Source organism: Pan troglodytes, chromosome 7 (genome assembly GCF_028858775.2).
Source record: "Pan troglodytes isolate AG18354 chromosome 7, NHGRI_mPanTro3-v2.0_pri, whole genome shotgun sequence".
Classification (NCBI taxonomy): Eukaryota; Metazoa; Chordata; class Mammalia; order Primates; family Hominidae; genus Pan; species Pan troglodytes.
In genome coordinates this window covers 78,337,663-78,356,445 of record NC_072405.2, presented here as the reverse complement: position 1 = coordinate 78,356,445, position 18,783 = coordinate 78,337,663, and the positions used below count along the sequence as shown (strand labels likewise).

General features: G+C 40.6%; 1 protein-coding gene across 3 annotated transcripts in view; it reads left to right on the top strand.

The window, feature by feature from the left end:
• The window catches only part of SLCO5A1 (solute carrier organic anion transporter family member 5A1), a 161,365-nt gene that overhangs the window by 118,308 nt on the left and 24,274 nt on the right, over positions 1 to 18,783 (top strand). For all 3 annotated transcript variants that reach the window (XM_054656807.2, XM_063817154.1, XM_528160.6), the window contains one exon: positions 10,128 to 10,326. In XM_054656807.2, the coding sequence (XP_054512782.1) occupies positions 10,128 to 10,326 (199 nt within the window). The remainder of the gene's footprint in view (positions 1 to 10,127; positions 10,327 to 18,783) is intronic.

The following is an 18,783-nucleotide window of genomic DNA, read 5'->3' as shown; positions in this document are numbered from 1 at the left end:
GAAACCCAGTACAGAAAATTGATACCAACGTCGTTTGAGGCTTATTTTGATAGCTGAAAAAGTTAATAAGGTGCTCTTATTCTCCTGTGAAATTTCCTCTACAAAGGCTCCCTACCCACCTTTCCAGTAGTTTGCTTAGCGGTTTTCACCTTCAGTTTCCCAGCACTAGGGAAAACGGAAGTAAATACTGTGATTTTTGCATTTCATCGTTTCAAGTGGTTTTTGCCCTCTGTGGGTTTATCGCGTGGATGCAGAAAATTCTTTTAGGTTTGTAAGCCATCAAAGATGAAATATTAATTTGATTTGATTTTTGAATCCCTTTCATAAAACAGCTCAGCATTCTCTTTTATGCATTATTTCAGCCAGAGCTTTACAGAAACCTGAAATGAAAAGCATGGTTGTTTTCACTGTTGAATGTTCCTTTTTATTACCTTTCCTTCAGTGATCCCCAGACCTTGAATCCTGAGATTGGGGTTCTCATATTTCTCTCCTACTGCACAGTGTCTCCCTGTGTTGGTAAAGAGTTGAAGAAAGTGTTATTATGAGTGAGTGAGATCCGTCTGGCCTAAGAGGAGTTAAATATGGGCTTTATATAAATATCTCCCTGTTGAAGTCATCGAGGCTAAGGTTTTTAGAAGTGTGTAATTCCTTTGAAAGCCTTTACTAAAAATTTCAGCAAGGCTACGCTAGAAATTCAAGGACATTCTCTTTTGGTTAGCTGTAAGTGGTCCCATGGGAGCCACACTATGATTGTCACGGGGAACCTGACAGAGGAAACTGAGGCTGATGAAGTCTACTTCTGTGTCCTCTAACTGAAGTTATAGAGGGGCAAAACTTGAGACAGCTGGGGTGCAGCAACTTTGAGCTAGGCGAGCTATCCCCCCAGCTTATCTGCCTCAAGAGAACTCCTAAAAGAACTTACTGTAAGTTCTTCTACTCTGCCTAAAGGCTTCTTCAGGTACTGGCAGCTTTGACTGCAACAAATGCTCAACGCATGCAGGCTGCCTTTCCTAATCCTAAGTCCAAATAGGGATTTGCTACCCCTCCTTTAAGTTTTGGCTTGAAGCTATGCTGTGAAATATTATGGCTTTAGAGAAAAATTTGTTCTCTGCCTTAAACAGCCACCGAGTTCAAAGAAAAAGGTACCTTAAATTAATTCTAATGATACATCTTGTTCATTGTTTATGAAGGGATTGCTGAAATTTTTTACAACAGTAAGATTGAGATATATGAAAGAGAAAGAGATACACTGTGCTTTTAAACTTTGTGGAGTCATTTATAGTTTGTGAGAATGTATACTTATCGTGCTGTCTCTTCTCAGATCAGTTAAAATTTGCTAGCTTCAAGGTTTGGGTTTTTTAAATAATCTTTTTAGTAGTTTCCTTCTGACAGTAATTGATACTTATTTCCTACAAGAAAATGTTTGCAAGAGAAAATGGAAGCTTAAAAGGATAAAATTATTCTGAGCAAGAGGAAAAGATGTCTTTTGAATCATCGGGTTAGAAGCTTAGGCTTTAGAAGAGTGAAATAACCTTGAGTCAGTTTCCTTGCTCTAGAACTCTTTAGGTGTTTCTTCCTCTGTGATGTGGAGAGAATGCTGTATTCCTTCCAATCTGTCACACTTTTGCTGGCAAGGTGCACCATGATTTTGAGTTATTATGAAAGAAAAATGCTTCTAATTAGATTATGACATAAGGCTTGCATACTATTGATTGTAAGACACACTTTGGGTTCAGAGCATAAAAATCTGTAACATTTGAGAATTAAATGAGATACTGTATTTAGAGCAGTTATCACAGTACCTGGCATGTAATCAACATCTGTGTGTGTATGCAGTTGTTTGTGGGTGTGTGGGTGTGCACTTGCACACACAAAAAAAAGGGAGGAGGGAGGGAGAGAGAGAGAGAATGAATGAGTGAATAAATGGTACTTTCTTCTTTTCTAGGTACTCATTCTGCTTTCTTGTCCGTCCCATGTGCCCAGCCAGGCAACAGCAGAATTCACATGTCATAATGGCTTACAATGATATTCCTTAATTATTGATAGTCTCATGTTTGCAAGCCATTTATTTTCAACAGAACTTAAGAAAACTTTGGACATGGAAAACACAGAAAGGGCAGTGAAACTAGAGCAAAGAAATGACAATGTCTAAGATTCTAAGAGCCTGTCTTTATTAATTTAAGTCACCATGGTAGGATATTCTGCACCACTGTAATTTCACAACAGATAAGAGGTTTCAGAGACTGATATCGTACTCTGCATTTCCTTTGGTGGCTTGGCAGTTTAAGCTTTTGCTAATAATGTTCAATTCAGAATCTTGGTAAAAGTGAGATTTTTCAGGCACCATCTAGATATTTAGTGCTTATCAGTTTTAAACTGATTTTAGCAATTTATTTTAACCTCAAATTAGATCTTAGATTATCTATTTGTAAAATGGGATACAACCTAGTCCCAGGAATAATTGAAAATGGAAATTAATGAGCAAATCACTTAAAGATTTTATATAATAAATTCAAAGTTACATAAGATTTTATATAATAAGTTCAAAATGAATGTTTGTTCTTTCATCCAAACACACACTAGGCGTTGGTCAGTGCTAAATAAATAGGAGGATACTGAAAACATAGACAAGAACCTTAAAGAAAGATAACAGAAAGATAGAGAATAAACACAACAGGAGTGACAGGTGTGATGAGAGGGGCTAGCGCTGGGTACCATAAAAGCACATTGTTGTTGTCTTAACAATAGCAACAATAGCACAATTGAAGCTCCCTGAACCTATAATACATTCTTGATAATGAATGGGTTGCCTAATTTTGTTCTCTCCTTTGGTTCAGGTTTTCCAGTGCTCCAAATCATGCTTTAAGCTCACGTATATTTTCTGTGTCTATTTACAATACAAATTGGCAAAAATTGGAGCGAAAGAGGAAAAATTCAGTCATTAGCTTTTATATTTGGTAATTAAATAAATATTAATTTTTCATAAAGACCCTTTGGCTCCATGCAGCCACAAAATTGGGGTCCAGAATAAAAACGTCAAAACCTAATGTTGTGGCATAATAGTGCTTGACAGAGAAAGAAAGAAAGTAGGACAATTAATGTCTATTTGCTTGGATAAATGACTAGATAAAAGATTTCCAGCTGGAAAGCAGCAGGATATTCCCAGACCTTTTATGAGCAAAGCAGAATCTTCTGCATTGTCAGCACTTAATGTTGCAGTGAGTTCTTTAGATTCAGATAAAAGACATGCTGCTAAATATCTAAGAGTTTTATGTGTTAAGAACACATAGTAAGTAAATATCAAAGGTTTGTATATTTAAAGAACACATAGAGGTTTATGTTGGGCCACTAATAGATCGCTTAAATTCAATTCTATAGATTAAATAGCATATAGGAATTTGCCTAATTATAATTCCAATATATGTGTGCAAATTTAAACTCATAATATTAGGCAGATAATGAAGTTCATACTTGTTAAAATGATGATGATGAAGATGATGATGGCCAGCATTTATTGAGTGTATGCTGTTGGTCAGACACTGTTCGAAGCCTTTCACAGGTCTTAATTCATTTAATCCTAACAATCCTATGAAGAATATACTATTATAATCCACATTTCAGAGAGGAGAAAATCCGAGGCCTGGAAATGTTCAGTAATTTGCCTGAAGACATGCAGCTTGTAAGTGGCTGAGCTGAGATTTGAACTTAGGGGATCTGGCTACATAGCCCAGACTCTTACCTGGATCTGCCTCTTGAACATATGGAATTGCGTTGGGTTCTCTCCTCTACGGCTGGCACCTCGGGCCTCGGGTGCCTGGGCTTGGTGCATCTTCCCACGCTCTGCCCCCCTTGCCCTCCCCACCGAACATATGGAAATGTCCTTGGGTATCCATCCATTGATGGCCTTTTCCCCACCTGCTTCTCTCCTGCGCTCCCCAGGTCTTGGCCATTAGAGGGCGCGTGGAGCAGGAACTCGGGGGTCCCTCCGAGGCTGGGAACCCGGCAGGGTCGGGGCAGAGGCGCAGAGAGGTGAGGTGCGCAGAGGTGAGAGGCGCAACGGAGCGGCGAGCTGACTCTTTGGGGCCTGGGGACAGAGGGAAGGGAAGGAGGGCACCAGCCAGGGACGTGAATTTGAGCTCAGAGAGGGCTAGCGGCAGGACCGTAACTTCTGCCGGGAGAACCCATCTTTTCTATTTATCTTTTCCACCCCCAATAGGGAGTGGGAAGGCGGGGAGGCCTGGATGGCGCGTGGTGGTGGGTGGAGAAACTGACTCGCAGCCGCTCCATAAGCTCACCCGGAACTACTAGAGCTGCTGTACCTGGAGCCAGGGGCTTTGAGTGGGGGGGCAGCATGAAGGCTCTGAACTGTCCGACCCCATCCCTGCTGCTCGTCCCAAGACGGGTATAATTCCCCAAAGCAAACTTCGGATCTTTCTCTGACCGGAGATCCAAGCAATGTCCATATTCGCGTAAATGAGTGGTCAGACCTTTCTGTTTTGATAGTGCAGCGAGATACAGATGATGGGGGCGCCGAAGAACATTTTCATGGGTCTTCACTCTGTTTGGTGTGCCCTCATATTTACTGATGACACGTGTTCTATTTTTGAGAGCCTAATGCTAATTAGGATGCATAATCAAATAAATTATGCTGCTGTTTAATTATGACTCAGCTACCAGCACGGAGATTTGTTATCCTGAGGCTGTAGTACAGTATCTGCGGCTCCATAATTGCTTAGTTGAAATTGAAATTTTATGAATAAAACGTTTTCATTCTAAAGGTAAATTAATCACATTGATAGCATGTATACGTTTTCTTGGTGAGGAGGGTACTTTATTCTCCAGCTCATCTCACCCTAGAGCTCTGGGTGAGATTCCAGGGACCTGTTGGGTGTAAGAGGTCGCTGTGATAATTAGGGCCCAGCTTGGGGCTGGGAACAGAAAATGTCAGTTTCCATCCAAACTCCCCTTTTTGTGCTGTGCACTATAGAGCAGGCCACTTCCCTGAGCCTTCGGTCTCCTCATCTGTAAAAGGGCCATTGCTGGTCGGGCGCGGTGGCTCACTCCTGTAATCCCAGCACTTTGGAAGGCCGAGGTGGGTGGATCACCTGAGGTCAGGAGTTCGAGAACAGCCTGGGCAATATGGTGAAACGCCATCTCTACTAAAAATACAAAAATTAGCCAGGCGTGGTTGCCAGCGCCTGCAATCCTAGCTGCTTGAGAGGCTGAGGTAGGGGAATCACTTGAACCTGGGAGGCGGAGGTTTCTGTGAGCCGAGCTCACACCACTGCACTCTAGCCTGGGCGACAAGAGTGAAACTCTGTCTAAAAAAAAAAAAAAAAAAAAAGCTGTTGCCGATTTCACAGGACTCTGGTGAGGATTACAGGATGAACACTAGCTGCCAGGCAAAACTGACTTTAAGTTAATCTCAGTCTTCCTCTGCTTCTCTTTGTGGGTTGTTGAACATGCCGGAGCATGCAACCGTGCAAGTGAATGCAGCTGCAAGCTTCTGGTGTCCAATATTTGTCTGGACCCATATTACCTTCTATTACATATTCTTAGTAGTGCCGACTTCACTTTCCCATCACGGTTTTTCCAGCCCTTGGCCACATTTAAAGTTCTCAATATCTCTTCCTTCTAAGAGGTGGTTTTGTTTTCAATTATACAGAAAAAAACCCAACAAAAATCAAAGGTATAAAAAATGAATCTACAGCATGTTATGAATTCTCGGAGGAAAAACGTCTGCAATGAAATATGCCAGAATGCAATCAGTGTATATTTGTTCCTTCCTACTTTTCTGTTTTCCTTCCTACTTTTCTGTGTTTTTCAACTGTTTTGTTACAATATGTATTACATTATGTTTACAGAATAATGGAAAAATAAAACAGAAAAACTAACATTGTAAAGCTACTACTCACCCACGGATTTATCCTCTGTTCTAGCCCAGAGAAAGGAGTCTCTCTCCCCCTATTCAGGGCTAAGTTGATTATCTGTGCTATTAATTCTATGTTATCCTGACTTCTCAAGGATCTTGCATTGTCATTAGCTGAAATTTCCCCTCCACATTCAACCATTCATTCCCTTTTTAGTTTATTTTCCTCAGTATATAAATGTGTTTAAGTCCTCTCTGCATCCTAGCAAACAGATAAAACCCTCCAAACCTCAACCCTGCCTTGTTCCCAGTCTAATTCTAGACCCATATCCCTTCTTCCTTTTACATGCAAAGTTCTAGAAAGAGCTGACTGGATTCTCAAACTCTAGGGCCTCATGACTGACTACTCAACCCATCGCAGTCTGGTTTCTACCTGCATGACACTCTTAAAATTGCTCTTGTCAGAGGTCCAGTGACACATTGTCTCACTTCAGGCTTTCTTACTGGACTTCTCTAAGGCACTTGATACTGTTGTCTATTTTCTCCTTGAAACTCTCTCCTTGGTTTCTTGGTTTTCTTCTTTTTTTTTGAGATGGAGTCTCACTCTGTCACCCAGGCTGGAGTGCAGTGGTGCAGTCTCAGCTCACTGCAACCTCCGCCTTTTGGGATCAAGCAATAATTCTCCTGCCTCAGTCTCCGGAGTAACTGAGATTACAGGCATATGCCACCAAGCCCCACTGATTTTTGTATTTTTAGTAGAGACGGGGTTTCTCCACGTTGGTCAGGCTGGTCTCGAACTCCTGACCTCAAATGATCTGCCCACCTCGGCCTCCCAAAGTGCTGGGATTACAGGCATGAGCCCCATGCCTGTCCTCTCTCCTTGATTTTCTATGGCACAGTTGTAATGGTAATAACTACAATTTTTTTTTTTTTGAAACAGTGTCTTGCTCTTGTTGCCCAGTCTGGAGTGCAATGGCACATCTTGGCTTACTGCAACTTCTGCCTCCTGGGTTCAAGCCATTCTCCTGCCTCAGCTTCCCAAGTAGCTGGGATTACAGGCACCCAACATCTTGCCTGGCTAATTAATAACTACAATTTATATTATATACCGAATACTATATACTGTATCTACTTATAGATAGTGCCTGTAATCTTCATTCTAAGGCTAAGGTAAAAGGAAGACATCTCCATGACGAGGCAAAGAAGTCTGAGTTAGAAAGTTTAGGAAGCCTGCATGATTACATGGCTACAAAAGATGGAGTGAGGATTTGAACTCCAGTCTTTCTGAATCCAAAGCCCAAGTTTTTCCTGCTTCTGACATTTTTGTTTCCCACATTTCCTCTGGCCTCTGTGGCTGTTCATTTTCAACTTGTTCTGTGGACTCACCTTTTTATGATACCCCATTAACATTGGCACTCATCCGAATGTTGTAGTTTTGGCCCTTTTGTTTTACTCTGCACCGTCTTGTTGGAACATCTCATTTATGCCATGAATTCATCTCCTGGCTATAAATCACCCAGCCAGCTCTTTGTTGATCTTGCAGCCCACAGACACAACTGGGTGAGGCATTTCACCTGATTGTTCCTCAGGCCCTTCACAATCAACAAGTCTACAATGGGGGCCATTGAGCTGCTCCGCACACACATTTCTTCCTCATGTTCCAGATTTCTTCTTTCATCTGGTGTCATGCAGTCATCCTTCCTCTCTCCCTGTCCTTATCTAATTTATTGGGCCATCTTTGTGGGGCCCTACTGTGGCTCACAAGGACCTTTGCGGTCATCCTCCTGACCACTTCTCTGACTTGAGTTTTGACCACATTTAAGCTGTCTTGCATGTCATTTCAAGATTGATCTTTGTAATACACAGCTTCCATCCTGTCAACTGCAGCTCAGAATTCTTCAGCGCCCTCCATTATCAGAAATACAACCTGAGCTCCTTTTCATGGTCTTTCATGGTCTCCGTTTTCCCTACCTTTCTTCTCCAGGTCTTTCCACCTCCCAGCTGCTTCCTTTCCATAATCAATATTTTGGATTGCATTGAATCCTCAATTTCGTTATTTCATGCCTCTGTGCATGTATTTTCTTTGTGCAGACATTTTCTTTGTGTAGGATATTCTCTGTGCTGGTCCATTGGGCAGATTCTGTCTCATCTATTGAGAGTCAACTCAAATACTGCCACTTGTGTAAAACCCTCCCAGATTTCATCCAGGGAAGACTCTCTCCCTGCACTTTGTATAATTATTTTATTGTATTCTAATTTCTATTAAGTTGTTTGTTTCTCTTTTAGATTGTAAGGTTCTTAGGGGCAGGCACCATGATGATTTCTTTATTTTATTTTTTTGAGGTATGGAGTCTCACTCTGTCAACCAAGCTGGAGTGCAGCGGCACGATCTTGGCTTACTGCAACCTCTGCCTCTAGGGTTCAATCAAGCGATTCTCCTGTCTCAGTCTCCTGCGTAGCTGGGACTACGCAGGTCCCACCCCTGGCTAATTTTTGAACTTTTAATAGAGACGTGGTTTTGCCATTTTAGTCAGGCTGGTCTTGAACTCCTGACCTCAACTGATCCACCAGCCTCAGCCTCCCAAAGTGCTGGGATTACGGATGTGAGCCACTGCATCTGGCCAATTTCTTTATTTTTTTACAGTGAAAAATAACATACCCAGAAGTACATTAAACATAATTTAAAGATAATTATAAAGTTAACACTGTGTAACTGTCTTAGTTCATTCAGGTGGCTGTAACAAAATTACCATAGACTGGGTGGATTATAAACAACAGAAATTTATTTCTCACAGTTCTGGAGGTTGGGAAGTCCAACAACAAGGCCCTGGCCCCGTGTGGTGAAGGAGGGCCCAATTTCTCATAGAAGGCTGTCTTCTCACATGTGACCTCCCACCATGTAACTTCACATGGAAAGGTGAGGTAGCTCTTTCAGGCCTCTTTTATAAGGGCACGAATCCCATTCATTAGGCCTCCCACTCTTGTGACTTAATCACCTTCCAAAGGCCCCACCTCCTAATCACTCTGGGGATTAGGATTTCATCATGTGAACCTTTTGGGGACACAAACATTCAGACTACAGCAGTAACTATTACCCAGGTCATGGCATGAAGTATTTTTCAGCACCAGAGGAACCTCCTGCATCCCTTCCTTATACCACGAATCCCTCTACTATCTTGGCTTTTATGTTAATTACTCCTGGGTTTTCTTCATAGTTGTACTACCTGTTTGTGCATTCCCAGACAATGCTGTTTAGTTTTATAAGTTGTTGAACTTCATACCAATGTAGTGATGTCATGTGCATTCTGTTGCATGTGGTTCCTTCCATTCATGATTGTCTTTGTATAATTCTTCATACAAAGTTGTGTGTAGCTACGTTTCTTTCCATTTAATGAGTGTATAGAAGCAATCCTTTATATAGACATACCATATATGATATATTTATTAATGGACATTTGGTTTATTTCTAGTTTTTTACAATTATAATGCTTCAAATATCTTGTCCACTTCTTTTGGTACCCATGTGCACAAGTTTCTTCAGGGTATAGATCCAAGAATGGAATTGATTGCCACAGGGCGTGTATATCTTCAACTCTACCAGATAATGCCAAACTGTTTTTCAAAGTGAGTGTTGAGATTTACATCCTGCCAACGTGTTGAGAGTTCCCAGTATGTTACATCTTTAACGTGTGGTATTTTCAGACTTTACAATTTTCACAAACGTGATTGGTAGGTAGTGGTATTTCACTGTGGTTTTTAAATTAAAAAAATTTATACATTACATTCGTACATATTTATGAGGTACATGTGGAATGTTGTGACATGCATAGAATGTGTAATGATCAAATTGGGGTATTTAGGGTAACTGTCACCTGAGTATTTATCATTTCTATGTGTTAGGTGCATCATCTATATTTCCTTCTGTGTAATGAGGTTGACCCCCTTTCACGTGTTTATTGTTTGTCTGGATTTTGTCTTTGGTGAAGAACTTATTCAAGTTTTACTCACTTTTGTAATGGATTGCTTGTCTTTCTTTTATTGCTTTATAAAAGTTTTTATTGAAATCTGGATGTGAGTCCGTTGTTGATTGTATGTGTTGAAAATAATATTATACTATAAAATCACACACAGTGAAGATGTATTGATTATAGTAATTTTTGATTTTTTACCTCAGTACTACTGAGCAAGAGACAGAATAGATAAGATGAATAATAGTGTACATGAGTTCAAATTAATCCTCTCCTTCTCTTCTCCCCAGGGGTTATTATCGTCCCCAGTGCTGGTGTTGGTATTGTCCTCGGAGGCTACATTATAAAAAAATTGAAACTTGGTGCCAGAGAATCTGCAAAACTAGCAATGATCTGCAGTGGTGTGTCTTTACTATGTTTTTCAACCCTATTTATTGTTGGATGTGAAAGCATTAATCTAGGGGGCATAAACATCCCTTATACAACAGGGTAAGTACCTCTTAAGAGCCGTGCCGTGTCGTGTCTGCACGATGGAGGTGCAAAGCCCTGTGGTGTTTGTGCATCTGCAGTCAGACTCGTACCCCTCCCTCCAAGCTGTTCTCCCTGTGTGTGCTCTGTGTGCTCTGCCTCTCCAAGTGGAGCATGCACTCCTGCAGGGCAGAAGCCAGGGTCTCGTCTTCCTCTGTGCCCCTTCTGACCCCACAGAAGGACTTTCATAGCATTTTAATTACATCAGATGAGGATGAAATGCTTATTGGATTAATGAAAATTGTTTGGTTTTTATTATAATGTTTTAATAGGGAATATGTGTTTCTGTAGCTCAAAAACATAAAATTCAATGAAAATACAAGGTACAGTGAAACCTCTTGCTCTTACCCAAGTCCTCCATCCACCGAGCTCTTCCCATTCCTGCAAGCAAAGATGAAACAGGTAACCCCTTTCATTCATTTTTTTGCATATCCTTCCAAGGCTTCTTTATTTAAGACATTGTGGATATGTATTTTCAATTGTCCCTCTTTTGTATCTAAAATAGAGCATTCATACATGCTTTGCTGAGCTTTTAAAAAATGGAACTATATAGCTTGGAGATCTTTCTGTACTGGTAGTAACAATCTGAAGCATAACTCCCCCTTACCATGACTGTATTGCAGGCTGAGCATTCTCTTAAGTGCTTTACATATGTTAATCCATGAATCCTCTCAATAACCTATCAAATAGGTGCTGTTATCATCCTGAGTTTACAGATAGCAAAACGGAGGTACTGATCACATGTAACCAGTGGACTGCTGACAAATGTTTAAATGGCTCTCTAAAAAAGGCTCATGGCTGGTGCAGTGGCCCAGACCTGTAACCCCAGCACTTGGGGGAGGCTGACGCAGGAGAATAACTTGAGACTGGGAGTTCAAGACCAGCCTGCGCAACATAGTGGTAACCCATTTATACAAAAAGTAAAAAGTAAAAAAAAAGCCCTGATTTGTGGCATTTGGCAATTCTGAGATGTAAATACACCTCTGTGGCTGATTTCACGTCACCAACTTGTCGACCCTGAACACCGAATTGGGAGGAGGTGCTCAGTCACACACCATTGTATAATGTTTCTATCATACAGGTAGAATAGACTTAAATAGCCTAGGCAAGAGCATTGAGAATAGTAAAATAATTAGAAGGTGATGAGTTTTACGTATTTATTATCCTTGTCTTTAATATCATTTAATTGTATGTTTATATCATTTAATTTTTAAAAATAGTTGTGTTAAACAAACAATTGACAAAATCCCTTAGAATTTCGCAGTAGAATCTTGTCATCCAGGGTGGCTGCCTCCAGTGCAGCACTGCCCAGAACCCAAGACTTAACCTCAGGCAATTTGGCTACAGTGTCTGTGCCCATAAGCACTGCCTTTAACCACTGCATAGCGTTCCATTGTATTCCACTTTGTATTTAATTTGCCCCCATTTGGTGGGCAGTGGGTTGTTCCTAATCTTTAATTGTATTTATTTATTTATGTATTTATAGACATCGTCTCACTATGTTGCCCAGGTTGGTCTTGAACTCCCGGTCACAAGTGAGTCTCCTGTCTCAGCCTCCCAAGTAGCTGGGATTATGGGCGTATGGCACCGTGCCCAGTTAATTTTTAGTTGTTAAAAGCAATGCTGCAATAAATAACTTCAAGGCATTTATCACTTCTCTTGTGTGCTCTGTATGTGCAGGATAAATTCTCAGAAGTGAGATTGAATAAATAGTACCAAATTACCTCCACAGGTATTGTACCAATACCTCACCAGCAATGGATATGAGTGCTGTTTTCCCCACACCCTCACCAAAAGGAGGTGGAAAGCTCTTCTGTGAGAGTTATGAAAACCTTAACTTTTATTTCTTTTTCTTTTCTTTTTTTCTTTTTTCTTTTCTTTTTTTTTTGAAACAGAGTCTCTCTCTGTTCCCCACGCTGGAGTGCAATGGTGCAGTCATGGCTCACTGCAGCCTCAACCTCCCAGGTTCCCGGGATCCTGTATCCTCAGCCTCCCAAGTAGGGAGAGTCTACAGGCATGCATCACCATGTCTGGCTAATTTTTTGTATTTTTTGTAGAGACGAGGTCTTACTTTGTTGCCCAGGCTGGTCTCAAACTCCTGAGCTCAAATGATCCTCCCGCCCCCACTTCCCAAAGTGCTGGGATTACAGGCATGAGCCACTGTGCCCAGCCAACCTTTACTTCTTAACCACATGTAGTTTTGTTAGGATCTGCTCATTTAACAGAGCTTCATTGTCCAAGTTTTGGTGCTTGGTGCCAAGAAACACTTCTGTTTCCTTTTGTTTCTCAGTGGAGTTTTATGTTCTAAAATGTTCCACTTTGCATTTGAATAACAAAAGCTTTGATTTCATCTAGCCAATTTAGAATGTTTGGGAGTGAGGAGAAGGAATAACAAATCAGAGTTTATTTAGATTACAGAATACTGTGCCATCTTTTGTCCTGGGAGTTATTTTTCTACCAGAAGACATTGGTGTGTGTGTGTGTGTGTGTGTAAGATGTGTGTACCGGGTATGTGGCTTCTTGATAGTGCCTAATAGGATGGCACAAACAATAAAGTCTCTAAAAATGAAAAAGCAGTATAGAATAAGAACTCAGGCTCTGGAGTGGAATTAGAATTTGGATCTTGACTCTGCTTGGCTGGTTGCTTAATGCCAAACCTCAATATCTACTTCTGTAAATTGGGGTGATGTTAGCAGCAATCTCAGAAGGTTGTGGGCAAGTGTTATGTGTGTAACACATGTAAAGCTCTCAGCTCAGTGTGAGGCACTGAAGGCTAGCTCTTGTCATTAGTCATCACTAATAAATTAAGAATAATTTTTATTTCTATCAAATTATTTTTTATTAAAATTAGAGAACATAAATAGAATTAAAAAGTTCATAACAAAAACCCAGCAGTCTTATGACTAGCTCTGATTTGCAGGGGCAATAATTTTAAATTCTTTTTAGCTGTTTCTTCTACAATGTGTCTCTGTATTTTTCAGAAATACTATATAAATTAATCAAACTAAGGTATTATTTGTGACTTCCTAGCTCGGCAAATGGGGAGCTTCACTTTACCTTCACAAATTGTGGTCAAATCCTTTTTTTGTATTTTCATGTTAAATTTATGACATGTGTATTGTCAATGGAAAGAGTCGAACCCTGTAAAATATTTGAAGACATTTATTCTGAGCCAAATATGAATGACTATGGCCTGGGACACAGCCCTCAGGAGGTCCTGAGAACATGTGCCCAAGGTGGTCGGGGTGCAGCTTGGTTTTATACATTTTAGGGAGAAATGAGACTTCAATCAAATACATTTAAGAAGTACATTGGTTTGGTCCAGAAAGGCGGGACAACTCGAAGCAGGGGCCTCCAGCTTTTAGGTAGATTAAAAAATTTCCTGGATGACAATTGGTTGAGTTTATCTAAAGACCTGGGATCCATAGGAAGGAATGTCTGGGTTAAGATAAAGGACTGTGGAGACCCAAGTTCTTACTTGCAGAGGAAGTCTTCCAGTAGCAGGCTTCAGAGAGAATAGACTGTAAAATGTTTCTTATCAGATTTCAAGTCTGTGTTGATGTTAATGTTGGAGAGGTATAATGAGTCATGCCAGACTCCCCACTTCCCATCCTGGTCTGAACTAATATCTCAGGTTACATTTTAAATAGCCCTGGCTGAGAAGGAAGTCCATTGAGTTGGTTGGGGGGCCTTAGAATTTTATTTTTGGTTTACAGTATCATGATTAGATTTCCTTATTTGTGTACCACTGATTTTCCTGGAATTAATAATTGCCTTATTTTCATTTGTTTTCTTTGAATCTGCATCCAGTTTCCCACACCCTCTGAGAGCTCAAAAAGTATCTCAACATGACCTTCCACTTATCTGATGAGCTCAGGGTTCCATTTCCCCACTCCTTGGAGTCATCTGTGCAGGGCCCACAGTCCCCCTACTCTCATCTGGACACAATGTTTCTAGGCTGGCTGCCCGGCTGTCATCCCGAGAATTCCTGTGCCTCTCTCTGTATTGATCCTTTGTTTTTTGGACTCTGTGGAGTCCTCTTTTTTGATTTACTCCCTCATTTTGATGGAGCACATCCTCCAGTAGCTACAAAAAGGCTGTATAGGCTGTAACTTTGGTTTCTTGGGAGACTTTTTATTATATATATTGATAAATATTATATATAAATATATACACACACATACACACCGTTACATTTGATTGCCAAGTTGGCTGAAATTTTGGATGAGTCATTTTTACTCAGAGTTTTGAAGTTTTCGCCCCATCGTCATCTAATTTCTAATGCTCTTTTTGGAAGTCTGGCTTTTCTTTTTCCCAGTGCTTTGTATGAGATGTATTTTTCCTTCCTGGGAGCTTCCTTTTATTACTAGTATTTCAGAATTTTACTATGATGTGTTTTGAGATGGATCATTTTGATTTTTTGCTAGGCACATGGTGAGCTCTTTCTGACTGGAGACTATTATTTTTCAGGTCTGTTTTTAAACTTTAATTTCTTTTTTCTCCTTGCCATTTTTTCTTGTTCTCCCCTTCATTGATCTCTCCTTTTCTTGTTCTTGTTTGGGGATACTGGCAACTTTTTGCATGCCTTTGACCAAAGAATGATCCTCCTCTGTCAGAGAAGGTTGCCCTCTTTGACCAAGTGTGCAGCTTCAGAAGGGACGCAGGTGGAGCGGTGAGGGAGGCAGGGGCACACCCGTCTATTCAGCCAGATCAGCTGAATCAACCCTGACAATCAATGCGGTGGCAGGTGTCACAGCCAAATTACTCTCATATCCTCCTTTCCTTATTATTTATCACCATTTCATATGTCCTTTTCTGTTCTACTTTTAAAAAAGATTTCTTGCATTTTATCTTCTAAGTCCTCTGTTGAATTCTTTATTTTGGCTGTCATCTTTATTTTTTTGAAACAGGGTCTTGCTCTGTCATTCAGGCTGGAGTGCCGTGGCACGATCATGGCTCACTACAATCTCTGCCTCCTGGTCTGAAGTGATCCTCCCACCTCATCCACTGCAGGTGTCCACCACTACACTGGGATAATTTTTTGTAGAGATGCGGTCACTCTATGTTGCCCAGGCTGGTCTTGAACTTCTGAGCTCAAGCAGTCTGCCCACCTTGGCCTCCTAAAGTGCTGGGATTACAGGCGTGAGCCACCTCACCCAGCCTATCATATTTTTAATTGCAAAATTCTTGCTGGATTTCAGAATGTCCCTTGTTTCTAACCATCTTGCTTTATGAGTGGAATATTTTCTCTTACTTTTCCAACATTATTTAGATTTCCTTTTCTTTCCTAATTTGTCTCTGTGTCCTATGAGTGCCTAACTTTCTGTTTATTTTGCCGTCTTGATTGTGTTAGCAGCTCTGCTCAAATTTCTGGTGATCCTTAGCTTGCTCATGGTATTGAAGAATGAGAACTTAAAAAGCTGAGCAGTTGCTGTGTGTGTGTGTGAGGGTAGGTCTTGTCATCTGGTGGGTCTCGCTGTGGGAGGTGGATACAACTGGAGTTTTCATCAGGGTGCTGCAGTGTCAGAACCCAAGGGCTTACCTCTGAGGTGCTTCAGTTCCTCAAGAGATGGATGCTCCTTTCTCTCCTGCTAGGGCCCTGCTGGGGAGGACTACAGGCTTGTAAGCCTTGCTGCTGGCATCCTAGAGCTGAGAGTTGGGGGAACGGGCCTGGGTCCTCAGTGTTCATTTTGCAGGCTTTTACCTAACTTCCCTGTCATCATTCTAACATCTCACCGAACTTCTCCTTTATGTGTGGTGCTCTTATGCCAGAGCCTTTGGTGCATTTTCTCCAGAAAACAGGGAGTATGAGGGAAGGAGCAGTTATCTAAGTAGAGAAGGGATGGGAATTTGCTTAAAATTGTGTCGTAGATGGACTATATCTTTCTTGTGTTACTGTCCTCAAGGTCTAAGGGCCTCTTCTTTCTCTTGCTACTTGCCTTGATCATGTCCATATGTTTTCCTAAGTTCTCATTCACGCTTTCTGTTTTACTGAATCTTCCTCTTTCCCTGAACTCCATCCTCCTGCTTCACATTGGACTGCTTGCTCAGTTGACATAACTTACATCCTGGGACCTCCTTTCAGAAGTTTCATCAGTTGTATCCACTAGTTTTTGTTTGTTTATTTATTTGGTAACTCCTCATTTTGCCAGAAAAAAACCTCAGATAACTTCCGTGGAAAGGGTACATGGGAAGAAAGTATTTCTGAGCCTGTGAGCATATTAAAGCATCTTTGTTCTTTCACATTGAAGTGATAGTTTAAGCAGGCGTAGAATTCTAGGTTAAAAAATTATCAGCCCCATTAAAAAGTGGGCAAAGGACATGAGAAGATACTTTTCAAAAGAAGACATACACACAGCCAACAAGCATATGAAAAAATGCTCAACATCACTAGTCATTAGAGAAATGCAAATCAAATCCACAGTGACATGCCATCTCACATCAGTCAGAATGGCTATTACTAAAAAGTAATAAAATAACAGATGCTGTCAAGGTTGTGGAGAAGAGGAGATGCTTATACACTGCTGGTGGGAGTGTAAATTAGTTTAGCCATTGTAGAAAGCACTTTGATGGTTTCTCGAAGAACTTAAAACAGAATTACCATTCAACCCAGCAATCCCATTACTGGTTATATATCCAAAGGAATATGAATAATTCTACCATAAAGACACATGCACACATATGTTCATTGCAGTATTATTCACAATAGCAAACACATGGAATCAATCTAAATGGCCATCAATAAGAGACTACATAAAGAAAATGTGGTATATACACACCATGAAATACTATGCAGCCATAAAAAAGAATGAGACCGTTCCCTTTGCAGCAACATGGATGGAGCTGGTGGCCATTATCCTAAGCAAACTAACACAGGAACAGAAAACCAAATACCGCATGTTCCCACTTAGAAGCTAAACACTGAGTACACATGGACACAAAGAAGGGAACAACAGACACTGGGGTCAACACTGGAGGGTGGGAAGAGGGAGAGGTTGGAAAAACTGCCCATTGAGTACTGTGCTGATTACCTGAGTGATGAAATGATCTGTCCACTAAACCCGCTTAACACATAATTTACCTGTATAATAAACTTGCACATGTACTCCTGAACCTAAAATAAGTTTAAAAAAATTGAAACAAACAAACAAACAAGTAAAAATAAAAAAAATTATCTTTCTGGGGACTTGGAAACCATTGCTTTATTTGTCATCTAGCATGTTCTGTTGCTGATAAGAAACGTAATTTCAGCCTTAGTTCTCATTTCTCTGTGGCTAACTTTATTTGGAAGTTTTCAGAATACTGTTTTTCAAGGTGTTGTGAAATTTCATAAGGAATGATTTACCCTCAGATTTTGTCATGGATGGAGCCTTCTTATAATCCTAATGCCACCTTCTCAGAGAGGCTTTCCATCTCTGCCCAATCTAGGGGAGCCCGCTGTCCCCCCACTCTTGATTACATTATTTCTCCTTAGTTTCCTCATGGCACTTAACATTATCTGAAATTATCTCATTTAATGATTTGCTTTGCTTTTGTCCCCTCTGTCTAAAATATGAGCTCTTTGGGCACTGTTCGTAGAGCTGTGTGTGTGTATATATATATATATATATATATATATATATATATAATTTTTTTTGGAAACAGAATCTCGCTCTGTCGCCCAGGCAGGAGTGCAGTGGCACAATCTCGGCTCACTGCAACCTCCACCTCCCGGGTTCAAGCGATTCTCCTGCCTCAGCCTCCCGAGTAGCTGGGATTACAGGCATGAGCCACCATGCCTGGCCCAGCTATCTATATAACAGTTGCATCCTCACCATCTAAAACATGTATGATATTTGTTGTGTGAATGAATGAATGAATGAGTGCCTCGGCACAGGGCTTTGTTCATTCATTGTACTAGGCACTTTCTGACCCTTTTAATGCAACATATGTCTTTTTTTTTTAAACTCATTTTCTCTTTTCCCTGTGTTCTCTAGTACTGTTGTTAGTCAGATGTTGGAACGTATGGACTGGTTGCCTGTGTGTTTAATTTATTCTCTCATATTGCATGCCTTTGTCTTTTGCTATGAGAGATTTTTTTAAGCCTTGTTTTCTATCTTTATGTACATTTTTTTTTTGAGGATTTTTTTCTTTGCTGGATTCTGAGTGTTCCCTTTTCATAGCATTCTGGTGTTGTTTTATGGAGTAATGTCTTCTCAGATCTCTCTGCACATATAATTAGGATCTTTTTTTTAACTTTGTTTTTATGCCTTGCATTTTATCATTTTGTTTTAAAGAATCAGTTTTTCTGTTTGTTTATTCTGGGCTTTGCAAGTGACAATACTCAGCCTAACATATCTCAGATCGTGTCTTTTCTCTCCCTCTACCTCAAATACAAGAATGAGGGGATTTTATTCAGAGTTCTCAACATCTAGAGTA